General features: G+C 42.2%; 1 protein-coding gene and 1 long non-coding RNA gene across 3 annotated transcripts in view; one reads left to right on the top strand and one right to left on the bottom strand.

Annotated features, from left to right (window-relative positions):
* Positions 1–4213, bottom strand: part of PCDH10 (protocadherin 10) — a 40886-nt gene extending 36673 nt beyond the window's left edge. Inside the window, exon 1 of the mRNA XM_069558654.1 lies at positions 1454–4213. Coding sequence (XP_069414755.1) covers positions 1454–4081 — 2628 coding nt within the window. The 5' untranslated portion in view covers positions 4082–4213. The remainder of the gene's footprint in view (positions 1–1453) is intronic.
* A 2220-nt stretch (positions 4214–6433) lies between these two features.
* LOC138422964 (uncharacterized) lies at positions 6434–19516 on the top strand. 2 transcript variants are annotated; one of them, XR_011250085.1, is made up of 6 exons: positions 6434–6529; positions 6955–7034; positions 7547–7651; positions 11628–11714; positions 15570–15782; positions 19243–19516. It is a non-coding gene; the product is annotated as an uncharacterized lncRNA (long non-coding RNA). The 2 variants fall into 2 exon arrangements; XR_011250084.1 differs by lacking the exon at positions 7547–7651 and having other exon boundaries at positions 6460–6529.
* Positions 19517–20011: the final 495 nt, after the last annotated feature.

Below are 20011 nucleotides of genomic sequence, written 5' to 3' on the forward strand. Positions count from 1 at the left end.
AGGCAAGAAGATATGCAGATTTTGCATATGTAGATTTTCAGTAAAGGTTAAAAAAATACACAAATAAAGGCCAATTTTAAGTGTGTGTGTATGTGTGTGTCTGTGTGTTTTAAGGAGAGAATGCTAATAACCTCATAGCTGGCCCTCATAAACTATTGTCTCCAATAGAGTCAACCTAGATATACGCTGCAGTCTTTCTTCCAGTGGCCTAAAAAAGTGTTTAGGTGCATACTGGTTGACACAAGAAAAACAGCACGCTCAATAAGCAAAAGGTTGGATATTTTATGGAATTATTTTGTTGTTTATTTTCAAAATGTGCTTAAGATACAAATGAGCTGTACAAGTATTCATGAAAGTCAATGAATAATATCTAAGACTCAAAATAAATAAAATAACCTGCCAAAAAAGGAGTTCATAATACCCGCTTCCCTTCTGGCCCCAATTCTTTCCCCCTTAGAACACACTCTGCATTCTCCTCCCCGCCTCCACCACCCCACACACACCTTTTCCGGTCCAAACTTTCTTTTACAGAAATCAACTCTGTTCTCCCTCTCCCTCCCTCCTTTCAACTTTGCCACTTCTCCATCTTAAAAAAGGAAATCGGAATTGACAAGCCAAATTCTTTGATAAAGAAAGCCAACAGCAGTGATTCATCAAAAACGATGGCAAGAAGGTGATTATTAGCTAAAAGGAATATGTAAGACAAGAACTGTTGAAGCCTTTCCGTCAGTTTACGCTTACAGGGGTTTGTGCCAAAGCAACTTCATTCAAATTCACACTGTGTGGGCGTTGGGCTTCAAGAAAACGTCTGTAAATGTTGTCCAGAGTAGAACTGAAGGCTTTTTTTTGCAACCCGAGTTCAGAGAACAAGGATCTGATAACTCATTCACTAAAACATGCATTCGAGTTTAGACAACTGTGCAAAGTTAAACAATCTATAGCTTACTTTTTACACGCGACTGAAGGCATCGATAAATAAAGCTAAACAATTAACTTTATTATGCTTGGGACAAATGCAAAGAGAAAAAAAGACCTTTGCCAGTGCCAGAAGGTCCCTCCCTGCATTTCCCTCTCCCCTCGGGCACTTTCTCCTTTACCTCCAGCTTTCTAAGAAGGGAAAGGACTGGGGTGGGGTAGGGTGGGGTGAGGGGACTAGGATTTTAAAGGAAAGATGCCAGAGGGAAGAAGAAGGGTCCAAGGTGGCAAAGCACCAGAGAAGGGGGATGAAAATAAATGTGGAAGGGTGGAGCGCAGAAAATTAGGGACAACACGAAGTTTAAGTTACACAGGAAAGGGTGGGAGAGGCGGCTTTCCATTCCTGCCCCCACAAAGATACAAATAAACTAATATCCTAAAAATAAATACACAGTGCACCAGAGATACAAGGGCCGGGCTAGAGGAGGCTTTCGGATGGAGGAGATGAGAGATGGTGGTCCTTTCGCTTCAGCCTTACCTCGTTGGACAAAATGCTTCCGTTGGAGATGATGTCGGGCTGCTGGTCTGTGTAACCGGTGACGATGGCCCCGCAGGGGTTGTGCTCAGTGTCCGTACTCCGCGATGGGCTGCAGGGCTTAAGGAACATCAGGTCGGTTTTGGCGGACTCGGGAGTCAGGCAGACCTGGTAGCAGTAATTCTGGTTGTGGTGATGGGAGCCAAAGCCCCCGGACTCCTCCACCGGCACCTGGGCCGGATTACTGGGTACGTTGGAGCTTTGAACCAGCATGATGTCTGACTTGCTGAGTTTCTTCTTGCGCGCCCGGGCTTGGCGGCCACAGCAGGTCGACCCCCCGCTGCCACAGCAGCAGCATAGGCAGCAGTCGCTGGCCAGACACGTGTAGATATTCAGCTTTTTCTCTTTCTGGCAACGCACGGCAAGCACGATCATGGCCAGAAGGAAGATGAAGGATACCGAGCCCAGCGCGATGATGAGGATAAGGGTGAGGTCCAGCGACGTCTCCCCGCCGCCGGAGCGGCTGGGGCGCTGGTGCTCTCCTGACCCCCCGCCCCCGCCCCCGCCCCCGCCCTGGGGCTCGACAGCGCCATCCACCAGCTGCACCACCAAGGTGGCGGTGGAGGACAGGGGAGGTTGCCCGTGGTCGCGCACCTCGATCACCAGTTCGTAAGGCCGCTGGGGGTCGCGCTTGGCTGGCACCCGGCGCGCTGTACGGAGCTCCCCGGTGCGCCAGTCCATGCGGAAGAAGTTCATTTCGTTACCCCTCACAATGCTGTAGGTGAGCCGGGCGTTCTCGCCGTCATCTGCGTCCACCGCGGCCACGCGGGTCAGCAGGTAACCGGGCTCAGCCGAGCGGGGCAGCACCTCGCGCGCCGGAGTCCCGTTGCGCCCCGGAAGGGGGGCTACGATGGCAGGAGCGTTGTCGTTCTGATCCACGATGAGGATGTTGACCGTGGCGTTGCCAGCCAGCGCCTGGGGGCTACCGGCGTCCCGCGCTTCCACTTGGAAGCTGAAGTCCTTGAGCTGTTCATAGTCAAAGGAGCGCAGGGCGTACAGGTAGCCGTTCTCGGAGTTGATGGACACGTAAGTGAAGACGCTCATGCCCTGGATCTGGCACTCCAGGATAGAGTAGGCTAGCTGGGCGTTGGCGCCCTCATCACGGTCTGTGGCGCTCACCGCGTAGATGTAGGCGCCTGGCACGTTGTTTTCGGTCACATACACGTCGTAGACCGGCTGGCTGAAGCGCGGTGCGTTGTCGTTCACATCTGACACTTGCACCTGGATGGACTTACTGGTGGAGAGTGCAGGCTCGCCCCGGTCGCGAGCCACCACGGTCAGGGTGTAGGAGTCCCCCGCCTCTCGGTCCAGAGGGGCCTCGGTCACGATGGTATAGTAGTTCTTGAAGGAAGACTTGAGGCGGAACGGCACATCCCCCAGCAGCTCGCACTGCACCTGCCCATTCTCCTCTGAGTCGCGGTCGGTTACGCTGAACAAGGCCACCACCGTGCCGGGCGCCGCGCCCTCGCTCACCGCCTCCTTCACGGTGCTGAAGCTGATCTCCGGCGCGTTGTCATTGGCATCAAGCACCCTCACTATCACCTTGCAGTGCGCAGGCACGGCGTTGGGGCCCAGGTCCTTGGCTTGAACGTACACTTGGTACACCGGGCTCTCTTCGTAGTCCAGCTCGCCGCTCACCTCCAGCCGGCCGGTGCGAGGGGAGAGTCCGAACAGCTCGCGTGCCCGGGGCGAAATGTGGCTGCTGAAGGAGTACACGACCTCTCCATTCTGGCCCTCATCTGGGTCTGTGGCGTTAAGCTGGATCACGAGCGTACCAGGCGGCGAGTTCTCTGGCAGGGACACAGTGTAGACGGGTTGGTCGAAGGCGGGCACATTGTCGTTGGAGTCCAGCACTCGGATGGTGAGTAGGGCCGTGCCGGTGCGCTGCTGCTGGGGGAGCAGGCCCCCTCCCCCGCCGCCGCCTCCTCCTCCTTCTCCGCCTCCCCCTCCTCCCCCGTCCACCGCGGTCAGCACGTAGCGGTGCACCGCTTGCTGCTCTCGGTCCAGAGGCTTCTCCAGCACCAGCTCGGCGAATCGGTTGCCATCCCCCTGGGTCTGCACGTCCAGGGAGAAGTAGCTGTTGGGGGTGATCTCGTAGTCGCGCAAGGAGTTGGTACCCACGTCTGGGTCGAATGCGCTCTCCAAGGGGAAGCGGGTGCCCGGCGTGGCGCTCTCAGAGATCTCTACGGTCAAGTCCGGCTCCGGGAAGGAGGGGGGATTGTCGTTGATGTCCAGCACCTCGATCTCCACCCGGAACAGCTCCAAGGGGTTCTCCAAGAAGACCTCCAGGTGCAGGACGCAGGATGGGCTCTGCTTGCAGATTTGCTCGCGGTCAATCTTCTCATTCACGTACAACACCCCGGTCTCCAGGTTGAGGTCCAAGTAAGGGGTCCGAGAGTTGGGCGCCGTTTGAAAGCCGCGAGCCGAAAGTTTTGTAATGTCCAAGCCCAGATCTTCAGCGATATTCCCCACGAAAGTGCCATGTTCCTGCTCTTCTTGCACCGTGTAGTGAAGCTGGGAAAAGACTCCTTCCACCATCCAGAGCAAGGCAAAGAATAATAGCACAATCATCTCCAAAGGGAAAGGAAGCAGCTTCCCGCAGCCAGTCAGCCACCCAATCACCTCCCCCACCACCACGAAAAAAAAAAAAAAAATCTCAAAAAATACAAATAAAAGTGCGCTATGTGGGGGGGCTCCTGTGGCTTTCTGTCCTTACAAATCTTATTTCTTTTGCTTCATTTTAGGGTTTCCCCCAATTCAACCTCATTATTTAATCTTAGAGCAGGAAGGGTGACAGGCGTCCCCTTTCCTCATCTGTAATCTTCCTACTGACCAATTAATAAAATAACAATACAATAGTCAGCGTCCTTTATTCCGACAGTCTTGGCGCAACGCGGCGCTGGCAAATCCCAAGGAGGAAATTTCGGTATTTCAAGACTGTCCTCGGTTTGTCTTCTCGCTGATGGGAGGAGAAGAAGGAGGAGGAAAAGGAGAAGGAGGAGGAGGAAGATGAAGAGGAAGAGGAGAAGGAAGAGGAGATGCTGTTGGCACCGCTGAACATGCCTCTTACTGTCAACGACTGGCAAATGCAAAAGGGCTTAAAAACAGCGAGGGAATTTTGTGCCGGAAAAGCATAGAATGGCTCTGCAGCATAAAACTTTCATTCTCTTCATTTCTCCGGATGGATGTTCTTGCCATTTTTTCCTCTTTCGCTCTACTTGTCTGTTTTGGCTGTCAGAGTCTTGCCTCTCTCTGTCCTCATCTCCACCGTCTTTTGCCTCTCAGTAACTGTGAGGAGCAGTTTCTTTTTTGCTGTTTCCTTCCCAAGCCTCTTCTTTCCTCTAACCTGTCTCTCTGCTTTTCAGTTCTTCCCTCCTCCTCCTGCCTCAGCCCTAAGCCTGCGATCTCGGCTGGCAGTTTCTGAGCTCCGAGCGCTCCGCTTCTCTGTTTTTGCGCAGCGCCCTCATTCTGCCAACCAATCGCCGAGGAGCACCACCCACCGAGTCAGAGCTAATTGGACAAACCGGCCGTCAGGAAGGCGCGTCACGCAGTAACCGGGCCGGGCGGGATGGAACCCGCGCCTGGGCTGCCTGGGTGAGTGTGAGTGTGAGAGCGAGAACAGCCCGGCAGGTCCCGAGGTGCTAGCTGGGGACTCTGCCACGGAAAGTTCCCAGTCCCCAGCCGCAGGTAACCGAGAGGGAATAGAGAGGTTTCCCTGTTTGCATCAGCAAATGCGAAAACATAATAGCAGCAGCGGTATCCTCTCCCAGGAGCGGGGTTTCCAATGACGCTAATATTCTTTTTCCTTTAAGGTGTTTTCCTTGCTGCTGATCGTGAAAATAAGTCACCGAGAAAAACAGGAAAAAGTAGCAGAGGGGCCACTAATTGGCTGGGGTTACCAATTTAAAGGACTCTGGCGGAGATTAGCAGGACATTTAAAAACAGATATGGCGTAGGCTGTGTCAAACTAAGTGTGAAGGTCTGAAGGGGCTGCGGGGAAAGGGGGTTAGACAGCTGGAGTGTGGAGCGGAGGTGGGTCTCAAACAGCCAGGGGATGCAAGCCCAGGGATGAACCCTGACGGCTCCTATAGACGTGCAGACGCTTTATACTCGCCTCTTCCCTTCCTAAACGTACATCCACAGTATCTTACCAAAAGATTAATTCGCTTAGGGACCTGGTTTGAGGTGAGAGCCTTTTGATCGACGACTGAGGAGTTTCATTCGAGCTCTGCTTTCCAGCCCGCCAGCCTAGCGCTGACTCTCTGGCCTCGGGCACGGAGCTCTCGCGTTCGCTGCAAGGCGCCTCGAATATCCCTGCGCCTCCCCCTGCCAAGTGCGACGCGGCGGCGGCGCGCACAGGCTTTTTTCTGCTTTTTCTGACAATTGGCGATCTCCCCCTCCTCCCTACACTAGACCCGAGCACCGATTCTTGCCCAGCCTGGAGCGAGACCGCAGGATGAGGGCAGCGGGGCGGCTGTGAACGCGTGTGCGGGCGGGGGTGAGGGTAGGTGCATGGGCTGGGGGCCGTGCACGCGCGGGGCCCCAGTGTGTGTGAGGCTGCGAGTATCTGCGAACGCGCTTGCACACCCATCCACGGCACTCGCATTCATCCCGCCTGGTTCCGCTCACCGCTCTGTATAAGCCCCAACGGAGCGTCCCCACAACACCTCCGGGGCCCCGAAGGATGCGCTTGAGGAGCTCCGAGTGCTCACTCTCGGCGAAGCGCCGGGGCAAAGCGGCGCGTGAACGCACCCAGTTCTTGTGAAGTTAAAATATAGCGCAAACTCTTCAATGCTAGAGTGGATTGAATGTTAATTCTCCAAAAAGATTTTTTAAAGCGTAATGTGTATTAATTAATGGGCTGTAGGGGATTGTTTATTCAACCAATGCAGCCCTTGTTCAGTTGCCTTCTTATGCTACAAGATAGAAAGATCCCTTGGGGCTTCCTGGTAATGAATGATCCGGGAGTAACACCGCCACAACCTGCGGGAAAAGGAGAGTCGTTTATCCGATCCTGAGGTATGTTGTCATTCCCTCCTGGCAGGGAATTAAGAAGGGCGAGTGGCCATGGCCGGGAATATAGACTGAGGCTTGCCTCCTCGAGTCCCGAGAGTGCCTGTCTGCTGCTCTAGCCGCTCCCCCCACCCCCCGCCCCCATTGGCTCTTTCATGGAGATAGGTCCAGCCTTTGAACGGTTGGAAGGAAAGGATGCCAGCAAAAATGGCTAATCCTTTTCCAGCTGCAGTAAACTGACGATTGGCCAAAGCCAAGCGAAAACCGCCGCAGTTAAAATGATTTTAGCGTCACGTCTGCAGCTGAGAATGGAGCGTCAGTTTCTAAAAGGACCTGTGGATCAATGAAAAGGAGATTATAGTGTATCTGAATATTAATAATGGCATTGCATCTGTATTTTCTCCCCCTCCTCTTTCCTGATTTTTCGTTAGATCTGCAGGATTGAAATGAAATGTTTTGAGGTCTTCAAGCTGACTCATCGGAATAATCCTGGAGCATTTTTAAAATGACGGTAATTTTCTAATATTTCATTTGTACGTATGGAAACACTTGTGTGCGCGCGCGTGTTTGCGTGTGAGAAGCATGCGGCTGAATGACAATGCAGATCCAGAAACTGTTTGCGGGAGGGGGGCTGTGTTCTCAAAACATAGATGAAGTTTGAGCAGACTTTGGACGTTCGCTTAGAGCCAGAGAGCTTCCAGAGGTGGAGATGAGAACGTGGAGAGATGGCCAGATTTGCCTGTAAATAATCACTGCATCCACTGTTAATACTTGAGCTGCATTTTTTTTTTTTTTGATAGCAGTTGTGTTTGAAAGGGAAACTCTCTCCACAAACGTGGGTTACAGGCGTCTCCTAGCGGCGAAAGTGGCACAGAACAAGCCAGAGAATTTTGCTTTGGGGCTCTGGTTCGGCTGGGCCGGCCTGTTGGGGGCTCTGCAGGATTTCTTGGGTCGCAGAGGCTAGGATCCGCGCCGGCGAAGCCGGCCGGGGTCCTCTAGAGGTCTCGCCTCTCTGACTTCTAGACTCCAAGGCGCCCTGGAATCGGCGGGGTGACGACGGGGTCTTCCTCTTGTAAGAACCAAGCACGAGCCCTCGGTCGGCCTCCCTCTACGTCGCTCCAGCCAAGGGTAATTGCAACAGCATGTTGTCCCGGGCCACGATTCAGACATTGGCGTTAGCAACCTTCTCTGCCTCCTTACCCTGGAATCATTAAACAGCCCCACCCCGTCACCCAAGGAACAAAACAACACTTTAACTCTATCTTTAAAAAATGCGTCTTAAATAAAACCCGTGTACTTTCTTCCTTGCTGTGTCAATGGAGCACATTCCCCCCTTTGCTTTTTCACTCGGCGGACCCCAGAATTTAGTGTGGCCGTGATTACATAAATAACAGCCCGGGTGGTGGGGCTGACGACCTCTTTGAAGTACAGAATATCTTATATGCAGCGTCCTTCACCCCCTCCCCGCTCATAACTGAAACCAGCGGGGAGAAGCAATCCTTAACATAACCCTCCTCCCTCCCCCACGCCCCCTCCAGGAGCGCCAACTCTCTGGGCCAACGCAAACTGTATCCTAAAACATGGGGGAAAGCAGCTATTACTATTATTTGGAGGGTTGGTTGTCAAAATCAGTCTTCTTAGAAGTCCTTGTTGGTGTGTGAGTGATAAACCTCGTTAATTTCATTGTCCTCTAAGGGCAGCAGGCGAGGGTGGGCGCTAAGAATCTCACAGTCACGTTTTCTGTACACAGCAGTTACAAACTTTGAAACTAACTAACGCGGCTGCTTTCCTCCCTGCCCTTTTCAGGGAAAGGCGGAAGGGAAACAAGTTTGTTAACTAGCATTTGGATGAATGAGTGTTTGCAGTGATTTAACTTGACTTGAAAGCAATTTGTTTCTAAATCCTCTTATTATTGCAGTGTGCCCAGAGCTTTGAGAGAATTTTTTTTAAAGAAATAGAAGAAAAAAAAAATTAAATTGTCAATAAGGAGTCTTTCAAATGCCAAACCCCTGCCAGGGTTGAGCTGGGTGGTTCACTGCACTTATTATTCCCAGCAAGCACAGTGCAGAGAGCAAAGGCAAAGGACCTGGACTATATGGCAGCTCTTATGGGTAACCGTGAAATCGGTTTATTTGTTGCAGTGTAACCTAACTTCAGAGGTGGGAAGGCAAGGCTTTCGAACCAATGCCATACTGTTTGTTTTGGTTCATCTCCAGGAGAGTGAGTGTTGATGAGAGTTGCTGGAAAAAATTTATAGCATATACATGCTATATGTTATAAGCATTCAGGTAACTCTTTAGTTGCTGTGTTCTAATGCTTTGAAGCCAATGGGGACCAAACCAACCTGTTTGGGGGACTGAGAATACTAGCTATTAAGTGTTACTTGATAGTCAATGTAGAAACGTTTTCTCCATTTTGTTTAACCTTGTTAATATTGATGTGGCTTCACATTTCAGGGTCTTTCAGTTATCAGACAGGCCCAGCATTTTGTTAAACTCTAAACAGTGAATTAAAAGCACTGATGAGCTGAAGCAGCCCTTTAATGCAGAATGACAAATTGCACTTAAGCAATACATGAACAAGAAAATGATTTATGGATTTTTTACAATAGTCTGAGCAAATGAAAGCAACATGAATTATATATCCTAATGCTCAAAATATCATTTTCTAATAATACTATTTCAGTTCAGATGCTATACTCATCCTTTCTCTAAGAGGTATTGATCAGTAAGAAGTCCAGGAGTATTTTAAAATCAGGCAATAGTGTTTGATACTGTTTCCAAATGTATTTCCTGAGTATGGGGTGGGTGATCAACATTGAGTACACTCACATTCTTGTCAGCTTCTTCACATATTGTGTCTTATAGTGAAAAATAGATAATCCTTTGGAAACTTATGCTTTGTTCTGCACCTTCTTTCAGAATGTAAATAAAGAGATCTGATATGGAATGACAGTCTTTATTACATCATGACCTCTTTTTCTGAAAATCAAAATGCATTACCTAAATCTTATCCTTCCATAAAAATTGCTTTGGATATTTAAAAATCTGATTTCTTCAAAATGTCTCATCTCTTTATATTGGTTTATCCTGTTTTTTATTTTAAAATTTTTCTTAGTGTCCTTAAGACACACCTCAGTTAGTAAAAGTTTCATGTGCCTTAGTTTGGGGGGCATTAGTAGACAAGATAGTTTCATTGTTGTCTTAAATTACAGAAAAATACTCAATCAGATAGAATTTGGTGGGGTGCCTATATGAAAAAGAAAATTAGTTACTTCTGTGTTATGAGTGACTACTCCTAGCATTTTTTTAACCATTTGTGGCTCATATAAGTATTTTGGGGTATGTGTAGAAGTTTAAGTGAAGACATTATCTTTGCTGTATTACATAGTCAATAATAGGAAACTTGAGTTTCCTCTAGAGTCACATTATTAAGCTTAATATTAATTATCCAGGTTTTTTTTTAAAGGAAAATAAAAAAATTGAATTCCAACCTCTGCTTTTGACAGCATTAATAATTACTCTTACTGAAGATTACTGAAATCAATGATGTGATTAGGATTGTAAATAAAACTATAAGACATCACATTTTAAAAAGCCAGCTAACAGGGATGATATGTGGGTTTTACTTACTGATGGGGCCCAGAGGTAGAAATGCAACTTTAAACATTAAGGATGATATAGAACAATTTCAAAAATTTAATTGCAAGCCCTGATTAAGTTTATATGAGTAGCAGAAAAGATGTCTAGAATTTTGTTTTCTTCCCCAGTGAGTTTGCTTCTTTTTTGACACTGATACAGTCAGCAAAATGCTAGTGTTTGCCTGGCAAGTATACATTGTTTTCATCAAGGGGAAGCCCCTTGATTTTTATGAATACAGAATGAGATTACTCAAATTGGGATTAGGGTTACAAGTCATAGCATTCTTTTCTAAAGGATTTGAAAATGTTATTGGAGACAGGCACCACAGAGACACTATCACATGTAGAGTGAGAATTACATTGGTAATTAGAATTATAATAGTAAACAGACCAAATAGTAGAACAGATATGTCCATTTAAGAAAAATATCTTTCTCAGTTTGGCTGGTTACTATAATTCTTTCTATTAGAAACCTGATTTCCATGATGTCTTATTTAAATAGGCTTATCTATGCGATACTGTAAAATGCTTTATTTGATTGCAATTTCTTGTTTGTTTTTTTTTTTAGGTCAAAGTGGTTTTTAAATAGCCAGTATATGTCAAGCATTCTTAGATAAGTTGTAGTATTTTCGCCCATGTCTACAGGTAATATCATCCCAACATTATAGATAAATGATACTCAGGATGTTCAGCATTTAAGTAACTCAGCAAACTAGTACAAAATTCAAATCCAGGCCTTCTGATGCTCTTAGGTTGAGGCTCCACTGTGATGTTCCTCTGGTCTATCGGATTGGATTTACTTTGGAGGTAAAACAAAAAATGAATTAACTTACAGATTAAAAATGGAGTTCAATCTTTAAAGTTCATCTTTAATCCAGATTTTGTAAAACAAAAGTACTGATTTTAGACCAGTCAAAATGGCTAGTAACTCATTGAGTTGAGCCAAGGAGTTCATAAACATATTTGAGGAGGCTTTTTTTAAAAAATTTTTTGAGGTTTATTAGGAGACTAAAACTTTCTTACAAGTGAGGTTATGAAGCATCCATCTCTTTATCACATTTGAAGTGTGTCGCATGGGAATCATGGATTTTAGTGACTGAAAATAGAAACGGATAATACAACCATGTCCAAAAGGAAGGCACTTCTACTTCATCCATTCCTGAAACATATACTAAGTTGATCAATGGTCCAAGAAGTACTGGCTTGTTCACTTAGTTTATTAGAGATTGTTAAAAGCTAGGAAGAACTAAGACATGTACCCATTTTACACAGCGCAAATATTCTTTTTTTTTTTTTGTATGTATTTCTGAACTGATCTTTAAAAGGGAAAGAGTGTTTTGTTAAGCAAAATTTCAACCATCATTTTTATACTAATTTCTTCAATGTTACTCCAAAAAGATTGTTTAAATTCGAAATTTCTGAAAATCAAACAATGAAATTTATTTGATAATCTTGTTCCTACAGGAAATGAAAGGAAATGACTTAAAAACAATTTTAAATATAGGAAGAAATCACCAAAGGAAGAAGATGATGGAATTTTATTTACTTACTGTAAGTATAAAATATGTATTATTTTGGTAATAAGTACTGATAGAAGAAAAATACTGTATTTCTTTTAGAAGTATGCCCAATAACTCAGAGTATGTGTAATGTAGGCCCTCTAAGGAAGGTTCTATATGTTACTTATTTCTGAAGGCATCTAACTGTGGTGGGTGATGATACAGTAAATGATGAAGAATTACACCAAATTGGGCTCAAATCCCTGCTTCTGCAAATATCTGAGCTGGGTCAAATTACTTAACTCCTTTGAAATATTATCAAAGTGTGTTAAACATCCTACACATCTGTTAAAATATGACAAAAATTGACCTTGTTGAGTCATTGTGAGACTTAAATTGAAATGATATATGTAAAACTCTTAGCCCATAGTAGACTTTTAATAAATTTTAACTAATATTATAGCAAGATGTTTTGAATGAGATAGTCCTTAAATATTTATTGAGAATAATTAGTATTGATTTTCTTGATGTTTTTCTCCTTCATGAAATCCATACTAAAGTATTTACTTTGAGGACAATTTTGCATTGTCCTTGTTTTGCAGGATATTATAATTTTAAAGAGAATGCAAATCATAAATGAAGACGATCAAACTAGCTAAATGTTAATTAAACATCAAAACATAAAAATCAGTGAACTTCTCTTCATAATCATGTTGTTTTAACACTTTAATTTTCTTCTAGATAAGTTTAAATTTTCTATATGTTTTAGTTTATATGATAAAACATATGTGTAGATTCAGAAAATCATTTAAATGAAAACATGGTGTTTCATTATAAAATAGTGTTGTTTTATTTCTATAATTATCAACATTTTAGGATTGTGTGAAAGTGTTTGTTACTCAGTCATGTCTGACTCTTTGTGACCCCATGGACTGCAGCCTGCCAGGCTCCTTTGTCCGTGGGATTTTCCAGGCAAGAATACTGGAGTGGGTTGCTATACCCTTCTGCAGGGAATCCTCCAGACTGAGGGATCCAACCCATGTCTCCTGCATTGCAGGCAGGTTCTTTACTGTCTGAGCCACCAGAAAGTCCACATTTTAGGATTAAAAAACACTTATATGATATAGTCACTATTTTACCTCTAATTCCTTAATACATACTATTATATTCTTGTGAGCAACTAGACTGAACTGAACTGATATTCATGTCAATGGGTACAAAAATTCTCCAGATTAAAAACAAATTGGTAAAAATCACTTAAGATAGAATGAATTTATTAGAATGACCAATTTTGAGCCTCAAGCCTTTCTCTTTATCATTCTCCTCTTTTGCTATTTCTGTGTCTAGCATTGCTATTGTTAGTATTCTTAGTAACTCATTATACTTTCAGAAAACAAAAACGCATTGGTGCTGGTGTGATAGGAGCAGAGCCATACGAATACCTAAAGAATAGAAAAAAAATGTAAATCATAGATATATTTCTCCAGGATTCATCACAATTTGATAAATAAAGAATGCATATAAAATATTTAGACAAATTCATTAAATGGCATAAAAATACATTTAAACATCTAATGACTATGAATGCTGAGTGCATGGGAAATATAGAAAAGACTAGAATAAAAACAATTAAGCAAAGATTTCTAGAAAAGGGCAGTTTGTATTATGATTTTAAAGGCAACAGTACTATACAGATTAGCAGAAAAAAACATATCTAAAGAAGGTGAGAAGGACTTGTGCAGTAAAGAAGTGAAAATAGTGATAGCAAAAAGCTTTTGTACGGAGATCATAAAAACAGCAAATTGAGCTTTTTAATTACAGGCCAACATCCTGACTTTGGACCCAGTTACTTATATCTATGATGCCAAGGCAGCTTTAATTTTGATTCATTGGATTTATTCCTCTTTATCCCCACCCACAAGAATTTGGCCAAATTTAAGGTCAGCAGAGTTGGGTGAGAGCCTCATTTAGCTTTCACACCTGAGTAATGCTTTTGGTATGGATTGGGCAAATGACCAGTGCCCAGCCTTAGAATTATAATAAAACCTAATATTATTGCTTATTCATTAGCATATATATTTGAGAATCCTGGCTGCTGCTTCTAATTTAATAGTGACGTGATGATGGCTGGTTTTCTCAAAATACTTTAAAAATCTTGTCTGGTTAGACTACCTAAACAAGTATCTAATTTAACAAAAATGTAGTTTCATTCTGCTAGGCGAATAAGGGAGACATGTATTGCATAAGCCCAAGGAACCTAACAAACATTCAGCTGAATGGTCCCAATTTTGATAGAGTTGTTGGCTGCATTACCAATGCTTAATAAAGATGTGCTGACTAAATGAATGAATGCTTGACCTTTTAACTTTCCACTTTATTCATCTTTAAAATATATCTAAGATGTTATACTCAATTCCACAGGCTATATTTTTAATAATCTGTATTTGAGAAAGGTCTTTGAAGTGGGTTATTTCAGAAGAAACCCAAATTAAAATGGAAAATCCACTGGACAAGTGTGTTCAAAACACTTGATCTCTCATTTAAAACTCATGAAATGCATTCCTTCTGTCTCAGAACTGCTACTACTCAAAAGTGATGTTATCAACTTATAATGTTCTGTTTTCTAGTTTTCATCTTATTTTGTATATACTATGTTGACTGTATAACTATGACTAGAATAAGTACAATGGCTAGTATTCTGAATTGTTTTATTGTTTTTATAAAAGGTCAGAATGGCAAGCTAAGAAGCAGTCCCCCACAATTAGCATGTTAAGACGTCAAAAGTAAATATGGCTGAGATAGGAGGACATTTGCTGCCATAGGTAGAATCAGGAGATATTATAATTTATAAGTGTTTTGGGGTTAAGTTTAAAAGAAAGGTTGATTGACTTGATAGATTCAAAGCAATGAATGTCCTGAATTTTAAGTCAGAGGGGACACTGTCTTGCTTTTAGCTTCTGTTCTTCAGTCTCCTGAAATGAAGGGATGCCAGTTCCAAAAAGAACTATTGATTACCATAGTATGTGTATTTTTTTTCTTTTCTTATTCCCCAGCTTCCTTTTTCATAACTGACCGACCTGTATTGTTTGTGGTTTAGATATGATGGACCTTAGAAACAATTCTGTAATTAGGTCATAATTATTTTATACATGAAGGATTAAGAATAATCTGAGAGGTTTTTCACAGGCTAATAGAACCAGGATTAGCTGACCAGAATGAAAGGGTTTAAGTGTAAATATACAGTACACACATATAAGAAAGAAAAAGGGCACAGTAGATACAACCGTATTTTTCCATATAAGAAAACATTAAAATGTATCAGTGAAACAGGATGGATCAGAGTTGGAGTATACTATATGTTTGCTTGATTTACAATGGAAAAGTTCCATGTCTGTGATGAAAGGAAAGATTTACTTTTTCATCTTACACAATTTACAAAAATGAACTCCGGGTGGATTTGAGCATTAATTCAAATATAAAACCATGGAATAACTAGATCTACAGCAGTATCTATCAGCCTGAATAGTGAAGTAAACTGAGTCAAGCTTGAATTATCAGAAATTGAGTTCATTCCAGAACAGCAGAAGAATTACAATTCGGAAATGCCAACTGCAGCGACCTAGGCTCAAGTCTGTAGAGGGTCCGCCGTGGGAGCGTAGCCGGAGTCCAAGGAGTAAGTTCATTGGCTTGAGCAGGATTGATGGCAGCTGTTCATTGGTCAGTTTCCGTCTTATGTAAATCAGGTATTTACAAAACTCGCAGTACCCAAGTTTTGTTTTCCTGAGGGAAGTTGGTGAGGTTATCCTTTTCATAGCGCTTTTTCGTTTAGAATTGAAAACCACCGTTCACATATGGAGGATTTACATCCCTCCAGTTGTTTCTTAAAAGTGTTTAATGTCCTGTTCAGATTTACTCCAGAAAGCAGGAGAGAAAAAAAAAAAAAGCCGCAAATATCTAAGGGACAGCAACAGGAAGCGCTTCTAGAGCAGAGCTGTTATCCTCTTCTGGAAGCTGCTGCTCAGTAGCCTGTCTCCACCGAAACTGCTGGTCGTGACAACAGAGGCAGATTCTGGAAGGGAACTCCAGGATTCACAAGTCAGACATGTCTGTTAACAGCATGGTGAGTCCCTTTTGACATTGGAAAGAGAAGAAATTAGGATTGTTAACCTTTATATATATTCTTAACCGCTGCTGCTGCTAAGTCGCTTCAGTCGTGTCCGACTCTGTGCGACCCCATAGACGGCAGCCCACCAGGCTCCGCTGTCCCTGGGATTCTCCAGTCAAGAACACTGGAGTGGGTTGCCATTTCCTTCTCCACTAGCTGGATTTAAAAAAAAAAAAAAAGAAAAAATCCCAGTCTTTGATACTGAGGTTCTAGAAACTCTAGGAAGAGGCTTCTTTCAGCTGTGTGCTCAATCGTGTTCTACTCTGTGACAACATGGACTGTAGCCCACGAGGCTCCTCTGTCCATGGGATTCTCCAGACAGGAATACTGGAGTGGGTTGCCATTTCCTTCTCCAAGGGATCTCCCAGTCCAGAAATCCAGGGATCTAACTGGTGTCTCTTGTGTCTTCTGCATTGGCAGGCAGATACTTTACCACTAGGCCACCTGGGAAGCCCTCTCTCAGTTGGAGAATCCTTAAATAATGACCTGTTTTTCAGATTCCTAGTGGAGAGTCCTTTTGGAATGCTGAGAATGCTTCTAACATACATAGATAGTTTTGACAATTCAGAAAAAACTAGGTTGTATGGTTATTTCTTACAGAATTCACATTTGAATTTTTCTAAAAGTTTCTGTTTCTTCATTTATTTGTATTTTAGTGTATTATTCCTTGTCAGATTAACTATATTTCTTCTGTCGATAGAACTGAAATAATTTAAGACTGTGTTTATCTCAGAAAGGCAGGAATGAGTAGATATCATCCTAGAACATATGATTTATATGATTTATTTATTTTAAAGATCTATTGTTCTTTATCATGATTCTTTTTAATAATACTTATGAAATAAGTTCTGTTGCGATGGGAAATTTTAATTACAATTTAAAAATAAAGGCCCCTCTAAAAACCTGCTCTTCTTCCTCCTTAAGTGACTAGTTTGGATTTAGCTGGCAGTCTCATATCTATGTAATGTTTTGGTGTTTAAAATGAGGATATACATGCATGGAAACATGAGATCTGATTCATAGATGGAAATTGTAATAGAAATTCCTCTTTTTATTTCTATGCTCTTAAATTTTACCCACATATGAAGATGAGTTTTAGATGTAAAGGCAGAAATGTTATTAGTTAGAGTTTTATTTCAACTGTAATAATTAAGAATAAAATGGATAGAGAAAAAAAGGCTATGCCATTTAAGGACATGATTTTAATATGGTGCTGTCTTAAATTGCTGATGGTCACACAGTCACTGCAGAATTTTTATTGTGTTCAAGAGCATTGTGCATTTCCTTCTTTTATTTGAGAGAAATGTGTTATAGTTTGGTGAATTATAGGTGGCAGTATACACAGCTAAATTCCATGTTTTATTGCAGGTATATAGAAGATATTTCAGTTGGTTAACAATTTTATTTTTTAGCTTTTTGTCTCTTTAGCCCCATTTTAAACCCCTCCTTCCTTTTTTTTTTGTGTCACTATAAGAGCATGAAATAAACTCCATTAGATTAAAAAAAAGTGTTTTAAGTATCAGGTTTATTCTGAAACATTTTTAAGAAGTTTATTTTTAATGTTCTCAAATAAAGATACACTAGAAAGAGTATAATATTCACCTAGCAGTTGATTTAATATTAAAATCAGAATTTTAATGCTGAAAGGATTTTTTAGAATTATATATCAAACCAAAGACAGAGAAATTTTTATTGTCTCTTTACATTTTCTGTTATAAAAGTTATAGGCAAATACGATTTGAATGCTAAGTTGTAAAAATGCAATACTTTCTTGATTTACTGTCCTGAGGTGGGATAGCTATCTTTGAGCATGTTAAGTACAGAATTGTTATTCTTTATGCCTGCTATCCACTCTAAATGCATTATATTCATGAGAACAATAATACAATTATGAATGATGTAGCAAAACAGAATAAGCTTAAATTGATGATCTATAGCCATACTGTGGCACCTCATGGAGAATAAGAAAGTTAGCAGTCCATTTCTTCCAGAGATTTTCACAAAGTACGTCTGGGGTTTCCTGAAAGTTACCCACAGACAAATGGGGTAGGAGTGGCAGGGGAAGGGCAGGGATACTGGAAGTGAGAGCCTAAGAGGTAAGCAGGTCTGACCTGGTGTCTTGCAGTTTTCCTGTTGTTTAATTTACTTACTGAAGTTTGTGAAATACCACACCCCTTTCCCTTTTAAACTAAAATCTTTTTATCTAATTCAAATTGTTCATGTATGGAGAAGAACATTGAGAGCTGAGTAGATGGGACAGTTACCCAGGATCAAGATAGTAATTATCAGTGTAGGGCTGACATTACACACTACTGCATGGAGAAATAAGCAATCCTAACTTTGAATTTATGTTTTCTGCAGTATTTCCTATTTGTTTGTTGGCTTTGTCCTCTTTGCCACCATAATTTGTTTATTTATCTTAATGCACTCAATTACTCTGCACTTATTGGCCCATATCTAGCTTATAATTTTCAAGAAGATGTGCTTCCTTGCAAATGCTCACTTTACTGCTGGCCAGTTGTTTGAGGATCATTTGGTTCTCTCAAGCTGATATATAAGCATGATGAATTCCAAAATGAAATAAGCAGACAAAGAAATTCAGAAACCATTTCTTCAGATTTTTTTTTCACTGCCCTTTTCCAAGGTCAGTAAGATAAATTCTCTAAACTTGAGTATTTTCAAAGTACTTCCCAATGAAATTTATTGTTTTTTGATGAGGTGTAAGTTCTCCAGCATTCTGAAGTATGAGTGCTCTTAGGCATTTGGAGTTTGAAATAGAAACAAACCTCTAGCAACCCAAGGAGATGTTGGCTAAATGTATTAAGTTCATTTTTAAAATAAAATGAAGACATGAACATCTGCTAAAATAGGAGGCTAACCCATAGTCTCCTTTTTGGGTTGGAGAAATGAAATGGGCCCCAGGTTTTGTCTTCCCTATTTTTGAACAATTTACTTTCCTGGATAGCTTCTGAGTGAAATAGCAAGTTAAGTATGAGTATCTTTTCACTTGAAACAGATATGCTTAGTGCTAACCTAGTCCCACTGGATATGTCTCCCTAAGAAAGTTTTGGTTGAGATCTCAATCCTTCCCACTATTGATGCCTAGATTTAAGAAAAAATAAATAAACATCTTTAAGATGTGGATATTGCAATATAAGTACAGCTGACTTATTTTGCATGTTTAGCTAGAGCCTAAGAGAAAACAAAAAGATCATTTCTTTAGGTTGTGTTTACATAGTGCTTACATAGAGCTGTATTATAATCTAGATTTAGATCTTTTTCTTTTGTGAACTCAAATTTATCAACTATAGTGTCCTTCCAAAGTTAATAACATGTAATGTGCCATATGACTGTAATTTGAAATGAAAAATGGCAAGACATTTTGGTTGGTTGATTAATTCATTTATTCATTCAGGAAATACATATGGAGCACCTACCGTGTACTCGGGGCTTCTCTGCCTGCCAGTGCAGCAGATGCGGTTTTGATCCCTGGTCCAGTAAGATCCCCTGGGGAAGGAAATAGAAACCCACTCCAGTATTCTTGGCTGAAAATCCCCACGGACAGAGGAGCCTGGTGGCTACAGTCCATGGGGTCGCAAAGAGTCAGACACTGCTTGGCAACTCACCACCGCCGTGATGTACTAGAGTGTTTGGAATACATTATGAATAAAATAAACAGATGTTCTCAACTGCTGTTTTTTTTTTTTTTTGGTGTGTGTGTGTAATAAATAAATAAACTTGTGTGTTGGAAAGTGAAAAGTGCCATGGAGAATAGGAAAAGAACAGGTCAAGAGGATCTCTTAATTTAAAATTAAGGAGATCAATTTTTTCCTTCTCAGATTTGTGAGGATAATAGAACTCAGACATGAAGTAGATTGGGTTCTTAGTAACTGGCTATGGTTGTTTTGCCATGGCAAGAGAAAACAAACAGAACTTGAGATGTTCTTTTTTAAGGTTTCCTTTAGGAGTTGCTTTAAAGTAGATTTCTCATTATCCACTAAATTGAATGTTTTCCCACTAGGCAATTTGCCCCTAACACTAAATTAGGGGGAGAACCACTGAAACAACTCTGTCATTTAATGACGAGGAGGTTTTAAAAGTAAAGGGATGTCTACATGGGATGTAGAGTAGGTTTCAATTTTTTGATAGTTGCTTTTTTTTCCCCCCATCAGAAACAAAAGGGA

Source organism: Ovis canadensis, chromosome 17 (assembly GCF_042477335.2).
Source record: "Ovis canadensis isolate MfBH-ARS-UI-01 breed Bighorn chromosome 17, ARS-UI_OviCan_v2, whole genome shotgun sequence".
Classification (NCBI taxonomy): Eukaryota; Metazoa; Chordata; class Mammalia; order Artiodactyla; family Bovidae; genus Ovis; species Ovis canadensis.